General features: G+C 34.3%; 5 protein-coding genes across 5 annotated transcripts; 2 read left to right on the plus strand and 3 right to left on the minus strand.

Moving 5' to 3' along the window:
• Positions 1 to 131: 131 nt before the first annotated feature.
• On the minus strand, positions 132 to 1499 carry PHYBLDRAFT_178800 (hypothetical protein). Its single transcript, XM_018438045.1, has one exon. The coding sequence runs from the start codon at positions 1442 to 1444 to the stop codon at positions 434 to 436; it is 1011 nt and encodes a 336-aa protein (XP_018298982.1). The 5' UTR covers positions 1445 to 1499; the 3' UTR covers positions 132 to 433.
• Positions 1500 to 2850: 1351 nt separating this feature from the next.
• Positions 2851 to 3991, plus strand: PHYBLDRAFT_61987 (hypothetical protein; the record flags this gene model as incomplete). The annotated part of the gene is made up of 6 exons (XM_018440885.1): positions 2851 to 2869; positions 3041 to 3208; positions 3474 to 3622; positions 3713 to 3785; positions 3838 to 3924; positions 3945 to 3991. 6 exons carry the CDS (start codon positions 2851 to 2853, stop codon positions 3989 to 3991), a joined length of 543 nt encoding a protein of 180 aa, XP_018298983.1.
• Positions 3992 to 5637: 1646 nt separating this feature from the next.
• Positions 5638 to 7701, minus strand: PHYBLDRAFT_178801 (hypothetical protein; the record flags this gene model as incomplete). Its single annotated transcript, XM_018438046.1, has 9 exons — positions 5638 to 5950; positions 6042 to 6147; positions 6288 to 6466; positions 6521 to 6566; positions 6677 to 6809; positions 6916 to 7067; positions 7205 to 7272; positions 7362 to 7501; positions 7574 to 7701. The coding sequence occupies 9 exons, from the start codon at positions 7699 to 7701 to the stop codon at positions 5826 to 5828; spliced, it is 1077 nt and encodes a 358-aa protein (XP_018298984.1). The 3' UTR covers positions 5638 to 5825.
• A 3161-nt stretch (positions 7702 to 10862) lies between these two features.
• On the plus strand, positions 10863 to 11222 carry PHYBLDRAFT_61989 (hypothetical protein; the record flags this gene model as incomplete). The annotated part of the gene is made up of 1 exon (XM_018440886.1): positions 10863 to 11222. One exon carries the CDS (start codon positions 10863 to 10865, stop codon positions 11220 to 11222), a length of 360 nt encoding a protein of 119 aa, XP_018298985.1.
• A 1278-nt stretch (positions 11223 to 12500) lies between these two features.
• On the minus strand, positions 12501 to 15595 carry PHYBLDRAFT_120705 (hypothetical protein). The gene is made up of 7 exons (XM_018428757.1): positions 15483 to 15595; positions 15179 to 15394; positions 14821 to 15065; positions 14441 to 14693; positions 14307 to 14346; positions 13437 to 14228; positions 12501 to 13306 (listed from the first exon to the last, which is right to left on the minus strand). Exons 1-6 carry the CDS (start codon positions 15543 to 15545, stop codon positions 14011 to 14013), a joined length of 1035 nt encoding a protein of 344 aa, XP_018298986.1. The 5' UTR covers positions 15546 to 15595; the 3' UTR covers positions 12501 to 13306; positions 13437 to 14010.

Genomic DNA, 15595 nt, shown 5'->3' on the forward strand with positions numbered 1-15595 from the left:
TAATGATAATACACGCGACTTTTTCTATTTTGTTTTGTCTTTCCGTGTACGTGTGTAGGGGATTTTATAAGTGAAATTAAGTAAAGAAAAAAAAATACACTTAATTAAAGATAAATATATCTTATATATATATGTGTGTGTGCGTGTGCGTGCGTGTTTTTATTGGGTTTCAAGGCAATGCTGATGAATGAAAATAGAACATAAAATAGAAAATAAAATAAAGTAAAATAATAGAAATAAGGGTCATAAGAGTAAAAGTAATAGTAATAGTAGTAGTAATAGTAAGAATAAGAGTAAGAATAAAATAATATAAAAGATAATTTAATATACTGTACATGGTGGACATTGACAAAATACAGCCAAAATGGAAGCCATTGTTGGTACTAGTACTGGTACTGGTAATGGTATTGATATAATTTTTTGCTCCCCTCAGCTACTCTGTAATATTGGTTTCCGGTTGGCTAACCTCGGGTATCATCCAATCGTCCTCGACATGCCCTTTTAACTGTAGATCATGATAATATCTCTGTTGTTCTGCCATGCGAGCTTCCCGGATCTTTAACATCATCGAACCGTAGTTGTCATAGTATTGTCGCAACTCAGTTACACTCAGTCCTTCCCACGCACCCTTATCCTGACTTGCGTCTGAATTCGGAAGAGGTGTAAAGAGATGGAGAGGATGAATAAGACCGCGGTATGAAGTCCAGACCTCGCCTTCAAAGCGACCCTCAAGAGCTTCCTGAGTCTTGTCCCGGTCAGTCCATGGATCGGAACCCAGTATGTGGGTGGTCAGGGACGTAGCGGCTGAAGAGTTTATTGTGTAACCATAGCCTTGCCACACAATAGTCAGAGCAGTGTCTCGATTGTCAGGCATGAGAACAAGTGTATTATCGTACTCCATCGTCTTTCGTTTTGGTAGCTTAATCTCAGCTTCAACCAAATGTTGCTTTGGATCGTCCATCACAATTCCACCATGGGAATCCGACATTCCCGGTGTCACGAGCACAGGAACCAGTCCGCTCATCCGAGGCGAGTCTTTCTCATGGCGCGAGTTGAGATGAGGGGATGCATAGACGACTGCGGATAATGAACGTCTAATCGAGCTGCGCACATCGCTACTGTTCGTCTGGGCTGCTTCTGCAGGGTCATATTGGGTCTTGGACTTATCTTCCTTTACCACCCCCGCCTTGGTGGGACTCCGGAAGGACCTGATAAACAGGCTCTGAGACTTTTTGTCCCTCAACTTTCGCCGGTCAATTTCGAGGGGTCGTCTATCTACTTCGGTCGTCCGTCGATCAGCTTCGGCCGTTCGTTTGACAGATTCAACGTCGACTGCCGGGGGTTCTTCAGCCAGGACTGGCTTTGCAGACGTGCCTGAGAAGCTGAAACTGCGGGTTAGACTGGTAAGTCCGGCGAAAGAAAATCGTTTGGATTTGGTTTCCATAGAAATTTATAGCAATATAAAATAAATAAACAAATAAAACCCGCAGTCTATTAAGCTCCCCTTTAGACAAAGAAAAAGAAGAAAAAAAAAGAAAAAAGAAAGAGAAAAAGAGAGAATAAGATGGTTTTGCTAGGCAACCCCTTTAAAATTTTCAATCTCCTTTCTTGTCGTGTGGGCATGTCAAAGACGGACTTGTCAGTCTCCCAACCCCTTGTTCTCCAAACTGTCACACATCCTGGCGGGCCATTGCCATCTTTATGTTACTTCCTCGTGTCTCATAAGATATTGTGTCAAAGCACTATTATCTTGTCTTCAATTGTATCTATCTTCTCTATATAGTATGAACATACATAATAAATGGATGTCCTTTAAGAATAATAGATATTTATACAATATTTATATATGTAATTATATTTGTGTACAAAATTTTCTAATAGTAACAAAGATATACGAGTGTATATGAGTGTTACAGCTATTCTCTATTAGCTTTGCAAATATCTTTACTAACTATTGAGGTTAAACTATTGATAAGAATATTAAGTCAAAGCAAACCAAGTATCAGGAAACAGAAGCTAAATTATGTACTAAATGTCTGAATATTTTGACTATATACTCTTGATCAAATAAATAAATAAAGCCACGAAGAAGGTGCTACAGTATCCAATCACACTATGCTTTGTCTAAATTTTTCTTATTATTACTATAAAATCTCAATAATTTCTTAAGAAGTTTTACCAAGAATCATTGCTCTTGTTATCTATCAAAGTTGGAACCTTAGTTTTTTGCCAGAGAATTTTTTTATAGTATTTTATTTAATTTCTAAACTAGCCATGATTTAATATTGTGCGTGTATGTGTGGAGGGTTAATAAAAGTTGATTTTTAAGCCAATTGTATTACCAACTAGTCGTCTTTGTCAGTACGGAAGCCCTTTTTTTTCGTCTTCTAGAATGTATATTTACAAGCAAGTTCTCTTGAAATATAATCCTTCTAATGTTTCAAGATGAAAATAGTACTGACTGTATATCACTCATATATATTTAAAACAAAAAATCAGACCACAATTTATGAATTCAATGCACTGCACAGATTTTAAGTCATGTTTCTGTATTTCTTTTTATTTATTCTAGGTAAATCTCAAAGGAGTAGAGTACAAGACTTTGTGTGTGTGTGTGTGTATGTGTGTGATTTCTTTGGTGGTTGCACAATAATTAAGGTTTTGTTTTTTACATTTATTATTAATATTGTCAATATAAGTGTTATTAATTTTCTGTACCAATGATGGCAAATAGTTGTTTGACTGGAATGGAATGATCAGATTATCATCACTTTATCATACATATTCTCAACACACCTTTGCATTTTTTTAACTCTTTTCCTTTTACTTATTAATATTACCTTTAAAACAATGCTTATTAAAAAAAAAGGTTAGTTACTTCTCCGGTCCATACCAGTAGCCGTATAAAGGGAAGAAAGGCATAATAAGAACCTCAATATAGGGTGGACTTTATAATTGAAGAGATTGAGCGAATGTAGAAAATTGTCTCAACTAATAATAATAATAGGTATCAGTGTTTTTTATTTTATTTTTTAAAAAGACAACAAGCTGATTGACTCGGAAACTGACAAGAAGTCTTTTGAAAGAGCTAGAGGCATTCGTATTCACAGAAATGAATACGATCATACGTTGGACATACATGACAAGCTCAATAAAGATATTCTAATAAAAACACAACAAAATACAATAAAAAGGTGTCAATTGAAAAGTAATTGAAGAATAAAACATTGAATGGAATCAGATCTTATACATGTTGCTATGTAACAAGTTCAACTTGGGCTTTTTTACATCTCTTTATCTTTGTAAAATAATAATAAAATAGTAATAATGTCTAATGCCAACATAATGAACAAGCATTACCTAAAATTATGCCAACTCTTTTTAAACAAATAAGATGAAAATTCTTATTGTATATATCTGTCAAAATAAGCTTTATTTTATATGTATATACAGGTATTTTATGAATGAATTAGAATTTTACAAGTGCTATATATCTTCTTATATCAAAGGTTTGAAGATAGACTGTATTTATGGTATTATTTATGGCATAAAGATTAAGTGTTTGATAATTCGTACAAGACCCCGTACAGCACATTTTTCCGTGGTATTTGATGTCTGGCTAGTATGACACATTTTGTCATATTTTTTTTCATTATGAAAATTAATATATCTATATATATATATATATATATTTAGATACAAATGGCCATAGCTATTATATTTAGGGGTTAGCATTTATCTTGGTAGCTTGCAACATCAGAATCAGAACCTGAATCAAGTGGAGAGTATGTTTATGAATTCCCTTGTTATGGAGTGTCTATTCATTAATTTATGTAGATAGTTTACTTCAAACAAGTTTGACGTATATCACATTGTTTGCTATTCCGGGTTTATTAATTTCAAGTGACATATATAATCAACCTTGTAATTTATTATTTAATAAGCGTTGTCAGTTATACCTATTATACCCAATCCATTGTCTTTTGAATAGACTAATTCCCAAACAGCAGATAGATACAGCATTTATTGTGTATGGCAACAGGTATAATATACAGACCTATTAAACTCACCATCTTGTTGTCCCCGACATTTACTTGTACTTTTCTCTTATGTATATTCTTTTAACATTTAAATCACAAAGCACAACAATATATATGTATTTACAACACTTTATTTGTAACTTGTAAAATGATAAATACACAATATGTACTGAATAATGCAATGTTGCTATATATATATATATAAATCCCCCCCTCAAAAAAGAAAATAAAAAAGAACGACAACAGATGTACTAGGGTGTTAATACTATAAATAAGGGTATCTAAGAAAAAGAAACCAAGAAAAAAATCAAAACTAGGTCTTGTTAATTCTTTCACCTGAAGCTGCACCTCAACCTCTATAGAGCTATCATGAAGTCTGTATTTTCGAAAGAAGCTCTCATAAATGACTATGTGAAAGGTAAATACAATATATTGTACACCACTGTATCATACTTTTCTCTCTCTCTCTCTTAGCATATTAGCATTATGTATAATTTATACTTATATTTTTTATAAAAAAAAAAAAGGTAATAATAATACATTCTACACCATATATCCGCCGTCTTCATCATCCACATCGCTTCAGCCACGTCCAGAGAGTCCAAAAAACAGGATAACGTGAGTACAAAATCTTCTTGATTTTTTTCTGTCGAATGAATCAAATCTCACACATCAATTTCTTTTTACATATATATATTTACATATTTTACTTTAGCCACTTTATCAAGAAATTACGGAGAAAATTCTTATTTTGAAGATGTCTTGTATTATTGCTTTCTTTTGAGATTCTTTATTTATTCATTTACTCATTTATACAGCCTCTTCAATAACGAAGTATGTAAACATTAGTGTAGCTTACAGGTACAATAGAAAGAAGAAGAAGAAGAAGAAAATGTTCATTATTTTCTGACAATGTAATTTTACTTCTAAAATAGACAGCAGGATATTAAGCTTTTATAAGTATACTACACATTATTCAATTTGCCGTTTAGAGAGAACAATGATAATCAGTAACAGATGCTGATCCAATTGTAGTTTTTTCTCTTATCTTTTTGAACTACGAATTAATACAACAAGCAATATCTATCAATTTTTTGTATAAAATAAAACAAACCACTTATATCTGAGTGTAGTATAAATGTATAGTAGCCAAAGTAAAAATGGAGGGGGGATAAAGGTTTATTGATTTATCTATTCTTTTTTTCTTCAGTGTCTACTGTTTTAATCACTGAGCCAAGTATTTCTTTATTAGAGTGATATCTCATAGAAAATTCGGGATTGTTGAAATTATAAAGCAGTTAAAACCCAATGTCGGAATATAATATACTTATGATTTGTTTGTACTTCACGTATAAGCTATATAAAATGATATCATTTGAAAAAAGCAAAAATTAAACAGTTAGATATTAAGACACCTATTGAACACTATTTAGGAAAGATGTTCAAAATTTCTGTAAGATATCACCTATATTTTACAAATTTTCTTTCCAAGAAAAATAGAAAAAAATACCGTATTTTTAAAACATACTACTATTAACATGGCAAGTGTATATATAAACGTATGCAAGACCATACATTAGGCAGGAGACTCACCTTTAAGAATATAAATAATAATAACTTTTATTTTTACATTGTAAGCAAAACATAGCTTACAAGACACCACGCTCGCATACAAGAGGAGAGTTTTAGTACATATTGCACCAGTACGTAGACTTATTGATTATCTTCATTAGCCATTTGTTTTCTTATTCTTATTCTTTTACTTTTTACAAATCTGCTTAATAGTTATTTGTTCTTTTTCAATTTTTCTACCAATTCTGCTGACACATTCAGTGCTGCGTCAATAGGTTTTATCCCAGGCTCCTTTAACAACGACAGGGCGGCAATTCCCATATACGAGTGCATGACATCTTGTAAATTGCAACAACAACAACAACAACAACAAAAAATTCTCTTTAGTTTATCACTTTCGTATGCACATTTTTAATCTTTTCATATTACCAGGAAATGCGTCAGGCTCTTTTCCAAAGCCTCCATACTTTGATTGAGTTGTCATGAGATATCCACGACAGTTGTCATGGTTTACTAGGTCGTATACACCAAGTATCTAATACAGTTCATGTTCAATAACAACTTCTTTTTTTCTAATATACATACTACCTAATAATCAAGTGGACACCATTTTAATCTCATTAGCTTTCCCAAACAAAGCCAAAACAAAACCAAGCCTTTATATATCTATTCTACCTTTAAAGCTGCACCAATCCAGAAACAGTAGCATGTATCGGTATTCTTGTTTGGTCTTCCTTCAAACCCAGTAGATTGTCTCAATAGGCACCATTTTATTAATTTCTCTTTGTTCGATATGCCTTCATCTTTTTTCCCCATTAATTCCAATGCGCCTACACCACAGAATGTGGATCCACCTACAACAATATAAATGATTAAAATATTTGTTTTTAATTTTCTTGGGAATTTACCATGAGATTCTTGTCCTGGACTTTGACCTATGGCATGTTCATATGACTTATAATAGATAATTAGTACGCATACACACATATATATATAAAGAGAAAGACAAAGGTTCCAAAATGATGTTGATACAAACACGCTAATAAAGTGATATTAACATTTACCTGTAGATTTTGAATATACTTTAACGTTTTTTCCATGTCGAGTCCACTCCAGTCATCGAGAATGTAGCAGATAGCAGTGGCACAATAAATGAAACGGACATCTCTTTCATAACTACCTTCTGTTGGTGCAATACTGAGATATATATAACAATATAAAGATATCAGGGCCAGCATTAATTTTTTTATGTACATCTTAGAAAGAAAGATATAGCACTTTTGGGCTATATACATATATTTACCTTCCATCGTCTTGTTGTAGGCTTCGGATTGCACGAGTAATAGCCTTTATGTTGACACGAGACAAATCATCCCCAAGAATCAATAGGTTCAAGAGAGCAGTGTAGGTATTTGCAATATGAGCAGAGTCATAAGGCTGGTAACAAGTATGAGTCTAAAGCAAGTTAGTTAATACTTGATTATCTTGTGCTTTTCTCTCTCCTGTTCCTTATTGCTTATCGCTTCTTTTTCTTTTTATTTTTCTTTTTCTTTTTAATTTATTAACCAACTAATTAATTAATTAGTTCTTACTGCAGTAGGATCAAAAGGTCTTCCTGAAGATGATGATCCTCTGAATCCACAATAATCAAGATTGGGATCTAAACGAAAAAAAAATCAAGAAAGAAAGAGAAAAGGTACTCCTTAAGATCGACTTGACTATAAATAGTCTAATTCCTGGAAAAGGTACCTTTCTCATCATCTGTTTCAGGCAATAACTGTTGAGCATAAATCCATTCAATCCAGTCTTTTTTATTCTGCTCTGAAACTGACTCATCAAGTGCTCCAAGTAAATCCAAGGCATTGAGACAAAAGAAACCGAGTGTCATTCTATTGCCATTAATGTCAACATTTAAGATTTAGCTTTCTTTGAAATTAAATAAAAGAAAGAAAGGATTCAACGCATGCCTATTGGTTTCTGTCGTGGTGTATGCATTTGGAAGAAAAGAGAGATTGGTTTTAAAGTATGTGATATGCTTGAGACGTGTAAAGTCTTGGGAGAATTGTGGGCTGTCGTCTGTCATTGTCATTACGAAAGATGACACTGTTTTTTTCTTAGTTTATATTTCTCCAGAACACCGGTTTACGAAGATAGTTGGATGGTGCGCGCCACGTGACATTTCTTAAATATCATTCTAGTTCCCAGTACAGAAGGAGGGGGATGAAGGGTAAAGTAAAGAAAGAGTAGTGTAACTAGACCACATTAATGTGTAGAGTGCGAATTTTTTGATGCAGAATTGACTGCAGTTGTCCTTAGAAAAAGTTAGAAAATATATTTTTTGTCAAATCAATGGTACATATACATATATTTATGTATGTATACATGAAAGCATATCACAGGAATTGGATGTGCTTAGATTAACGAATAAGAGGAAGCATTTTAGGGCTTATATAGTTTTCAAGCTGTTGGATTTACTTGGATTAACGTCGTCCACACACATTTATAATGGGTGGTATCGTTAATGTCTTTTTGGGAGACCCAGTCCAGTCACATGTCATATCATTTGGATTGTATTACGGTGTCGAAGATACATTGAAGAGCTTAATTGATATCTGGATATCTCCTTTCAGTATTGCTCCCTTTGGATTTTGTTTTAGTAGAATGTGATTGTTAATTGGCGATTCTAAAGATTAATATAAATAAGCACCATATTATTGTTAGACACTGGCAAATAAATAAAACAATCTCTTTAAATTTCTTATCCTTTGTTTAGCTAATTTCACTTAACAGCTCATTACTTGAGTAATAGCACTACATATTATATAAAGCTTGTGAAGAAAACAAAAAATTATTAAAAAATAAAATAAAACGATGTGCTGATTTCCCGATAAGCCCTCCTCATTTGATCTATGATATTAAGCATTGAGGTCCACTGCATTCAACGAAATTTCAGCTAAATTATTATTCAATTCTACACGTATGGTAGTATCCAACTCCTTAGGTTTTTCTTTTGGGGTGTAGCTATTGTTTTCGATTTCTTGCCAGTATGCTCCTGTATAATCTTTATATAATTGAAATCTCGGCTGTTAGCTGACCATATTATTGCTGGTGAGCCATGACACTTCTTATTCTTGTCCGTCAACTCGGGTTTGTGATAGGAACAATTATATTCTTGATAAATAAACTCCCCGACATTGCTTTTATTAATGGCTCTCTAACTTTTTTTAAAAAAGAAAACCTTCCTTCGTATCGAAACCATGTCACTAATTGAGTTACAAAAAATCTCATATTAGTGTTAAGAGTCGACAATCCCATCACACTCCATGTTAAATTTATTAAAAATGTCTATGAACCGGGGTATGAACTAAGGCCAACAAAAAAAAAGTTCGTTTTGTTAATAACCCGGCTCATTATCCGGATTGACAGCTCATTCAGTAACTCTTTCAATAACCCGCACGGCCCGGCCCGGCATTACGGTTCATTAACCCGATGCATTATAGAAAAGTTTAATATAGTGGTGATATTGACAGGAGCAAAATCATATAATAATAATTATATACTTTGAAGAATTGCTTACTAAAAAAAAAGAGGGTTATTCTTTATTAAAGTGGCAAGTTAAATACAGAAAATCAGCCATATCTCCAAATCAGTTAAGCATATTTACCTTAAATTTGTAAGTAACACTGTGGAGCACATAAATATCCACAATTTAAGCGTTATCTACCATTGATTGCTCCAATATTGATCAAAATATCCCGTTTTCTCACTCTAAAACATTTTTTTACTAAAACTTTTGTATATTTCCACTACATGACCATGTTTGATCCCAGAGTTCCTTCAGGGCATATACCTAAAGAAAATTGAAGATCCATAATTCTATTAATAAAATTGTGTAGAAAGTTAATACACGATGAGCAGTATTTATCTGACTAACAATAGACAAATATCCATAGAGATAGATAGATTTACAAATGACAATATCGATATTTCCACCCCCAACGATGATGTTTAAATATCCGATAATAAAATGAATTCACTAAAAATAAGCTCACCGGATATTATGATTTGCAACTACCAAGAAGAGGATGTCATCAAAATAATACTGATGATTATCCGAAAGCCATACGATCTATTCCCGTTTTTAGCTTATAATGTACCATTACCATCTCTAGAATGACTTGTATAAGTCAATTATAGGTAAGAATTAATTTAAAAATGTAAGCACTAAAAAAATCAGTGTTCACTATTGTAACAGTAGGAATAATTACCTGACTTTCTAAAGACGCATGTCAATAGCCATCATAAGCAACCAAAAACTAATCAAGTAAAGAATTTACTTTGGTGGATGTTCTATCGCTACTCGAGACTGTAATCGTGACTAGGAGAGGCAAGCTCTTTGAAGTTTATAAAGAAAGGACTTGCACAATATGCGGATGTGAACCCGCTTTGAACAAAGCTTCTTTAGTTTTTCAGTGTCTTTAAGAGACAATATAACTAGAAGTATATTTGCCAAGAATATAGCACTGCATACCAAAATTCAAAGCTAGTTGAGGGCTAAAAAAAACAAAAGCTTGCCCACAATGGTGTCTTTACCCAGCAATCCAGGTGTTAGTCCTACTGAAAAAAAAAAGATAGAAACATACTAAGCATACATCAAAGGCAAGACCATTAGTTAAAAAAAAGAGCTGTAGAAATAGTTGGATACGGCTTTTCGTTAATAGTGTAATGATTTTTCAGTTAGAGTATGTAAAAGACATTGTATGTCAATGTCTAACTACCTAGCAAAAATGAAGAAGACACATAGCAGGAATATACTCTCTTAAATATCAAAAGCCCGGAATCGAAAAGTTCAATGCCTTTTGCAGATAATAATCAAGGTGACGTGAATCAATTGATACAGGAGACAGGTACATATTCGATTCTTGATTCTCGATAGGGGGGGAATCATGGATCTTTGATTTTGATTTTGATTTTTAGCTGTGGTTTTGTGGATCAGGATTTTTGGCTGTATTTTCCGATAGATGCCAAACATCAGATACGATGGCCCCTTGTCTTTGTCCTAAAAATGGCAAGAAAGTGAAGAAGAAGCATGAAATCCTTCACTCATACCCCAAGAGCACGGATCTTTTGAAATAGTATATAAAGGATTGACATTTTTGCACTTCTTTCCTTTTTATTACATATTCTCTCAACCTCATCTTACCTACCAAGCCTTTCTTTACCTTTACACCTCACAACCAACACTCTACAATGCAGATCCTCTCTATCCAAAAGCGTATCATCTCAAAGTGCCAGCGTCGCCAATCTTCAACTACCAACACAGCTAGCCGTGTCTCCACATTCACATCATCAATGGGCCAATGCATGAAAGGCCTCGCTTCAGTCAAGAAAGCCTTTAGCTGCAACAAAGTCCAAAACACAGTCGCACCTTCTTTGATTTCATCTTCATCGACGATCTCTGATGACTCCTTTGTTTCTGCCCTTTCTGATGACGAGAACTTTTCCAAATCTTGCCCAGTATCTGAAAAATCCATGGCCCTGGATTCACTTATCTTTGATCATCCTTCAGTCACAGTCCGCATTAGACCAGCTGCCTATCGCTCGTCTTAAATTGATCTCGATTTTGATCTCGATTTTAATCATTTGTATATACACACTGTAAAACAAACAAACAAAAAATTTGTATAATAATCAATCCCTTCAAAAAAGCAAAGTCTTTCCTTTACATAATCTACACTACCAAAAAATCACAACACCAAAACCAAACTCCCTAGAACAAACTCCCAAAATAAAGCCTTAAAAAAAAAGTGCCACAAACAAATTTGTGGTGCTTCTTTTTTTGTTTTCAATACCAATAAACGTATTTGCCTTTTTTTTTTTTAATTCATTGATACTTCTTTAAAAATCTTGGTCATTCTTTCTATTGTTTCGAATAGAGTCTGTTAGTTGATATCTGCCTCTCACATCAAAATATCATAGTATACAAGATACTTGCTATTGATTCCTTCTTTTTTTTTAAAAAAAAAGAAATCGACCTTCTTCTTCTTGACTGATATTCCGGCTGAACACTGATTCAGGTACACTATTAAAACAATGGGAAATTGCTTTATGCCTTTCTCCTTTTTCATATTTATCTTTAATTTATTATCTAGATATTTTAGAATTCATTCTGGCCTTCGAGAATATCATGTTGCACGCGTCAGACGTAACAATACATATATACTTACACATAATAAGAATAAGAATAATAACACCGGATCAACATTTAGTCCTTGTGAATCTTCATAAGAGCAGATATCCTATCAATCTAATAACAAAGGCATAGTGAAAAAACAAACAATAAAAGGCTTTCTTTATCAGACTCTTGTTGGTTTCCTGAAAATATCCGATAATGCGCATGCTGTAAATACTTCGTCCAAAGAATATATATATATATCAAATAAAAGATTTAAACCAACAACATCCCATACTTTGTGCTTTTTGGACTAATACTATCGTTATCTTTAAAGATTTCTTTTTTTACGTGTATGTATATCTGTGTGCTTACAAATGAAACCTTGGAGGAAAAGGGAAGATTCTTTTTGAAATTGGCTTTTGTTAGTTAGATTTTCTTTTTAAAAAAAAAAGTATAAAAAGCTTAAATGAAAATATTAAATTCCCGGGTCTGAAATGCAAATATAAAAACAAATTAAATTGCAGCAGTAATCATCACCTGATTCGCAGGCCATTTCCATTCCGTGCACGGAGATTCAAGAAAGGAAAATTACAAGCCGGTTCCCGACCGCCTAGACTCTTGTGAAAAGATGAAGAGTAACAAAAATAATAAAAAACAAGTGAAACAAATAAATTGCACCTTCTTTTCTCCAAGTTTTTTTTATCAAGGTTACACGCGCATATATTGTCATGACTTCAAAACTGTATACACTTGCAGAGATCAAAAAACATACAAAGGCAAAGGATTGCTGGGTTATCTATAACAACAAGGTCTATGATGTGTCTCCTTTTATCATGGACCATCCTGGCGGCGATGATCTTATTTTAAAATACGGAGGCAAAGATGTCACGGCAATAATGAAAGACAAGGACGAACATGAACATTCCGAGTCTGCCTACGAGATATTTGAAGAGTATCTCATCGGCCAGGTCTCTGAGGAGCCTGTCCGTCACTTTGATGGCGAGAGAGCTCGACTTCACCGCAAAAGAATCGAGCTTTTGAAACAAGAAGAAGAATTCGAGACATTTGGCAAGGATGATTTCGAGCCAGCAGTAACCAATATCACCACCGACATAAAGGCGAATCAGTTCCTGGATCTTCGCAAGGCCTTAATTCCGCAGATGCTCAAGGCAAACTTTACAAAGGAATTCTATCTCGAGCAAGTCCACAAACCTCGTTACCTTCCTCATCCTGCCATCTTCTTTGGCCACCCACTCCTCGAACCGTTCACAAAGACAGCCTGGTACATGGTGCCTATGATTTGGTTCCCCTACGTAGGTTATCAACTCAGCAGATCATTGATCTATCTTAGACCAGCCCAAACCTTCTCATTCTTTGCCTTGGGTGTGTTTCTCTGGACCATACTGGAGTATATCCTTCACCGATTCCTCTTCCATCTCGATGATCTTCTTCCTGAACACCAGATCGCATATCTTTTACACTTTGCTTTGCATGGTTTCCATCATTATTTGCCAATGGACAGGTGAGAAAATGGTGCCACTTTTATTACTATTATTACTATTATTACTATTATTACTATTATTATTATTTTCTCCTCCCAGGTTATCCAATAATTGACCTTTTTTTTTTTATTTCTTTCTTTTGGAAAACAGGCTAAGATTAGTTGTTCCACCAGCCCTCTTTATCGTTCTGGCAACCCCATTTGTTTCGCTTGGATATGCACTGTTTCCAATTGGTATAGCCCATGCAATTATCGCAGGAGCCTTCTTTGGCTATGTGCTGTATGATATCACACACTACTACTTGCACCATGCAAAGATTGCCACTGCTTACCTTCGAGAAATGAAAAAGTATCATCTTGCTCACCACTACAAAGACTTTGAGGCTGGATATGGTATCACTTCAAAGTTTTGGGATTACTGCTTCAACACAGTTCTTTCTTACAGCTAAATCAAGCAAACAAACAAACAAACCAAAAGACCCCTCCCTCCTGCCACTCTTCTAAATACTCTTACTTACTCTTCTTCCTTTCTTCTTAATACTACAAACCTAATTCTTTACTTACACTCTATATAATCATCTATAAACCTTATATATCTACCTATCTATACATATATGTATACTAATACACAGTCAAGAAGACACTAATAATATAATAATCATTCTTACTTTTATATATAGTTTTTATTATATTTTATTCTTAATAAAGTGCCTGGACACCAATTATAATTTGGCTCGCAGAAGCTTAGCTCTTTTGGCTGCTAGTAAAGCAGCACCTGCTCTGGAGCCTGTATCACGTCCAAGTTCATTGGAGATCCACTGACCAATATCAATCAAAGCATCCAAATCTACGTTTGTTTCTAATCCCATTCCATTCAACATATACACAACATCTTCTGTTGCCACATTACCCTTTGCTCCGGGTGCATAAGGACATCCGCCTAGATTAGATGAAGATTGGTTTAAAGAGTAATCTCGAATTGGTTAAAATAAAATAAGATTTTAGACTTGTTACATACCAAGACCAGATACAGAACTGTCTACAACCCGAACTCCATGCTGTATGAATATAGAAAATATACATATATATATATATTTGGTCAATTGTGATATTTATATAGAATGGTATATGTATATAGCTATTTGCACCCACGTCCAATGCTTTTGAGATGTTTGCCAATGCCTGGCCATATGTGTCGTGGCAGTGTACTGCTACTCTGTTAGCAGGAACAACCTTGAGAACTTGCGTGAGAAGTTTGTTCATTGAACCGGGTGTTCCGGTTCCAATTGTGTCACCCAAACTGATTTCGTAACATCCAGCATCATAAAGTTTCTTTGCCATGGTGGCCACAAGTTCTGGCTCAACTGGCCCTTCATAAGGACAGCCAAGAACACAAGAGAGATATCTTGAAAGAAGAATATAGAAAATCGATCGATCAATCGATCAACCAGTAAATTGGTATATTTGAATCAGTATTTTTTTCTTGCTTCAAGGGACTGATGATTAAAATTATAGTAATAAAAATAGCTTACCCTCTAACCTGCAATCCATTATCAAGGGCTTCTTTGATAACTTGTCCTGCACGCTGGAGAGATTCTTCTGTTGAACAGTTTGTATTTTTGCGGTTAAACGATTCTGTAACTGCTACAAACACAGCCACTTCCTGAGCACCAGCTTTGAGAGCACCCTTTAGGCCTTGAAGGTTAGGCGTGAGAACTGGGTAACTGACATTTGCCTTTTTCTGAATAGTTGTGAATACATCATGGTTATCGCCCATCTATTAATTACACACACAGACACACAGACACACAAATGCATACATTAATAAAAAATAATAATTAATGCTTAAAATAATATATATATATATATTGCTATTATTCTTTTTATTACCTGAGGTACCCATTTGGGATTTACAAAGCTGGTTGTCTCAACCACTGGTAGGCCGGCCTGAGCCAATAACTCGATCAATTTCACTTTTGTCTGAACAGGAATAAGCTGCTTTTCGTTCTGTAGACCGTCGCGAGGACCAACTTCGACAATCTTGACATACTTGTTTTCTTCGTGGTCGGTGTGTAGTAGCTTCTTCTGTACTGAAATAGGAATAAACTGGCTCAGGTTTAGTGCAGTTTTTTTTTTTAAAAAAAAAAAAAAGTTGATTCCGAATCTCTCTTTCTCTCTTTTCTTTTCTTTTTACCTTTGGTTTTAAAGCGGCTTGAATGTGCTTTGAAGGCGAGATGCGGGGTAAAGCTCTAAGCATTAGTCACTAGTAATGGCGTGTCTGCGTATAATATAGCAGTAAGAAAAGTG

This window comes from Phycomyces blakesleeanus, assembly GCF_001638985.1.
Source record: "Phycomyces blakesleeanus NRRL 1555(-) unplaced genomic scaffold PHYBLscaffold_1, whole genome shotgun sequence".
NCBI classification, from domain to species: Eukaryota; Fungi; Mucoromycota; class Mucoromycetes; order Mucorales; family Phycomycetaceae; genus Phycomyces; species Phycomyces blakesleeanus.

What these genes read in the sequence shown, in the direction of transcription:
- PHYBLDRAFT_178800 (XM_018438045.1), bottom strand. Translation starts at nt 1,444, where the DNA reads ATGGAAACCAAATCCAAACGATTTTCTTTCGCCGGACTTACCAGTCTA.
- PHYBLDRAFT_120705 (XM_018428757.1), bottom strand. Translation starts at nt 15,545, where the DNA reads ATGCTTAGAGCTTTACCCCGCATCTCGCCTTCAAAGCACATTCAAGCC. An exon ending in AATGGATTGCAGGTTAGAGG is followed by an intron (nt 14,694 to 14,820) that starts GTAAGCTATTTT and finishes TCTTCTTTCAAG; the next exon opens with ATATCTCTCTTGTGTTCTTG. An exon ending in ACATCTCAAAAGCATTGGAC is followed by an intron (nt 14,347 to 14,440) that starts GTGGGTGCAAAT and finishes ATATTCATACAG; the next exon opens with CATGGAGTTCGGGTTGTAGA.